This window comes from Condylura cristata, unplaced genomic scaffold (genome assembly GCF_000260355.1).
Source record: "Condylura cristata isolate star-nosed mole 26May11 unplaced genomic scaffold, ConCri1.0 scaffold00026, whole genome shotgun sequence".
NCBI classification, from domain to species: domain Eukaryota; kingdom Metazoa; phylum Chordata; class Mammalia; order Eulipotyphla; family Talpidae; genus Condylura; species Condylura cristata.
This window is the reverse complement of record NW_004567127.1, coordinates 591743-594527: the sequence shown is the minus strand read 5'-3', so window position 1 is coordinate 594527 and position 2785 is coordinate 591743. Positions and strand designations below refer to the sequence as shown.

At 71.5% G+C, this 2785-nt stretch overlaps 1 protein-coding gene across 1 annotated transcript in view; it reads left to right on the top strand.

Moving 5' to 3' along the window:
* BNIPL (BCL2/adenovirus E1B 19kD interacting protein like) overlaps nucleotides 1–2517 on the top strand; it is a 6647-nt gene extending 4130 nt beyond the window's left edge. Inside the window, exons 5-10 of the mRNA XM_012730066.1 lie at nucleotides 231–413; nucleotides 523–625; nucleotides 739–870; nucleotides 1620–1706; nucleotides 1829–1927; nucleotides 2314–2517. Coding sequence (XP_012585520.1) covers nucleotides 231–413; nucleotides 523–625; nucleotides 739–870; nucleotides 1620–1706; nucleotides 1829–1927; nucleotides 2314–2350 — 641 coding nt within the window. The 3' untranslated portion in view covers nucleotides 2351–2517. The remainder of the gene's footprint in view (nucleotides 1–230; nucleotides 414–522; nucleotides 626–738; nucleotides 871–1619; nucleotides 1707–1828; nucleotides 1928–2313) is intronic.
* The last annotated feature ends 268 nt before the right edge of the window (nucleotides 2518–2785 follow it).

Sequence of the window (2785 nt, the reverse complement as noted above, 5' to 3'; positions counted from 1 at the left end):
CAGCGGGGAGACGGGAGGGGTCTGCCGCGCCCTGTGGTCACCGCCAGGGCAGGCGGGGATCGAACTCATGCGGCAGTGGCTTGAGCTTCTCAGTGCTCTAACCCGCTGTGCCGCCAGGGAGGGCCCTGATACATCTTTCTTAAGAAGATGGCAAGACCTAGCATTCCGTACTGACCAGTGGGCACCGCAAGCTGTGCCCCCGCCTGCCCATGCTTCCCATCCTCCTTCAGACGACCTCCCCCGGGCACAGCGCCCCGGGGCCAGCGAGGCGGCCGAGAGTCTGGGCCGGGGCTGCATGTGGGACGTGGCCGGAGAGGACGGACGTCGCTGGAGGGTGTTCCGAACGGGACAGCGGGAGCAGCGGGTGGACATGACCGTCATCGAGCCCTACAAGAAAGTCCTGACTCACGGAGGTAGTGGCTGGGCTTCCTGGCCGAACGCCTGCCCGGAGCGCCCGCACCTCGCGAGACGCCGGGAGCCCGGAGCCGGCTCCCTGACGGCCGGCGTCCCTCGCCCTCGCAGGCTACCGCGGTGACGGCCTCGACGCCGTCATCCTCTTTGCCTCCTGCTACCTGCCCAGCAGCAGCGTCCCCAACTACAGCTACGTCATGGAGCACTTGTTCAGGCAAGCGGGGGGTGGTCGGGGCCGGCCGCGGTCACGCCCGAGGGTGGCTCTGGGGCGCGCCCCGGGCGCCCTGGACCCAGCGACCGGCCTCCTCTGGCAACTTCCCCCCCCAGGTATATGGTGGGGACCCTGGAGCTGCTAGTGGCCGAAAACTACCTGCTCGTCCACCTGAGCGGAGGCACCAGCCGGGCACAGGTGCCGCCTCTCAGCTGGCTCCGCCAGTGCTACCGGACGCTCGATCGGCGGTGAGCCTCTGGGGGCCGGGCCTCTCGCCCGCCCTCTGGCCCCTTCCTCTCGGGCCCTGCACCGGCCGCTGCTGCCCTGCCTGACCGGCACAGGCTGTGCGGCTCTGGGCCCGTGGCTCGGTCTCGGCCGGTCCCTGCCCTGCGGGCCCGATAGCGCCTTTGCCGCGGTGTCTGCGGCCAGGGAGCGAGTGGGCCAGGGCAGGACGCCCTCCCCTCAGGCCTGCGGGGCGCCTGCACCCCGACTGCGGGGCCTAGTTTCTCCCGATGACGTTCCTTCGCCTTCTCCTCACCTTCCCTTACTCGCTTTTCTGCTCCTGCTCTTCTCCCACTCGGGACGTTATTCATGTTCTGTTGTTGCGTGGAAGAACTGGGGTTTAGGCCAGAGGTGCAGGAGGTGAGGGACACCCCGAGATAGAGCAGAGCCGGAGGATCCACAGAAACTCACCGCTGAGGGGCAGCGGGGAGACGGGAGGGGTCTGCCGCGCCCTGGGGCCCCCCCGGCCGGGGGTGGGACCAGGGACAGTGCTGAGACTTAAGCCCAAGGCCACCAGGGAGGCGCCCTGGGGCTTCACTGTGACCCGCACCCTGGCGGCGCCCAGGGGGGGCGGCTGTGCGGGGAGGGTCGGCCGGGCCCCGGGGACACCGCCCCACACGGGGCAGTGGACAGGGAGGCAGCGGACGGGGGGAGGCCCAGGCTCAGGCCGCGCGGGCTTAAGGGGGAAGAAGACACAGGCGGTGCCGTTCGCCAGGGTCCGCAAGAACCTCCGCGCTCTGGTGGTCGTCCACGCCAGCTGGTACGTGAAGGCCTTCCTGGCGCTGCTGTGGCCCTTCATGAGGTACTGCTGGGGGGCGCCTGCCCGGCCCCCCGCTCCACAGTCCAGGCTCAGCGGCCTGGCCCGCCCCCTCCTGCCCTCGCCACCTTCCCTGGGGACAAACGCCGCTGGCCCTCTCCCCCCAGCTCCAAGTTCACGCGGAAGATCCGTTTCCTGAGCAGCCTGGGGGAGCTGGCCCAGCTCATCTCCCTGGACCAGGTCCACATCCCCGAAGCGGTCAGACAGTGAGTCTGTGTCCGGGTGCGGGGGGAGGCATAGAGCTGCCCCCACTTTCTTGACGCCTGGGGAACATACGAAGGGACGGGGCTGGAGGCCCCCCTTTAAGCGCTTCACCATACCCGGGAAGCTGCGACCAGGACAGGCCGGAAGGACACACCGTCCTGCACGTGCCCGGCGCGGGCAGCCGCTTCAGCCGGGCAGCAGGCTGCGGGTGCAGGGCCGGCCCCAGCCTGGGGACTAGGGCTCCCCGCAGCAGTACGGTGGGTGGGGCAGGGTGCCAGGGCCTCAGCCTGGCCCTGGGGGCTCTCCAGCTCCCCCCTCCTGTCCCAGGCCAGAGGAAGCCCCCTGCCTGCTGGCCAGCCGGCCTCTAGCGCCCCCTCCCTCCCTGCAGGCTGGACCGCGCCCTCCCCAGCTCAGGAGGGACCTAGCAGGGCCTGGCACCCAGCACCCAGCACCCCGCAGGCGCAGCCCCGCAGCCCGGGGGGCGGGCGGGCGTCCGGCTGCCGGTAATGTCCTCTTCCCCAGAGCGCCCTGGTGGCCGCCGCTGCCAGCCAGGCCCGGGGTCCGGTGGCCCCTCCCGGCCAGGGTGCCTGCCCTCCCACCCCCTTCGCCCCTGGGAGCCGCCTCCCTCCTCCCCTCCTCCGGGCAGAGGGCCTCTGGCTCTGGGGGTCTCCAGCAGCCGGGAAGGGGGCCGCTGGGGCCAGGGGTCAGCCGCTCCCTCCTCGCGGGGTCCTGGGCGCCGAGGGGCGTCGGCGGGCGCTTCTGCCCTGCTGGGCCGACCTGACTGTAGCCGCCAATAAACCGCTTTCCGCCCCCCGTGGCATGGCGTCGTCCGTGGCTTCCGCGGGAGCCGGCGGTCCCGG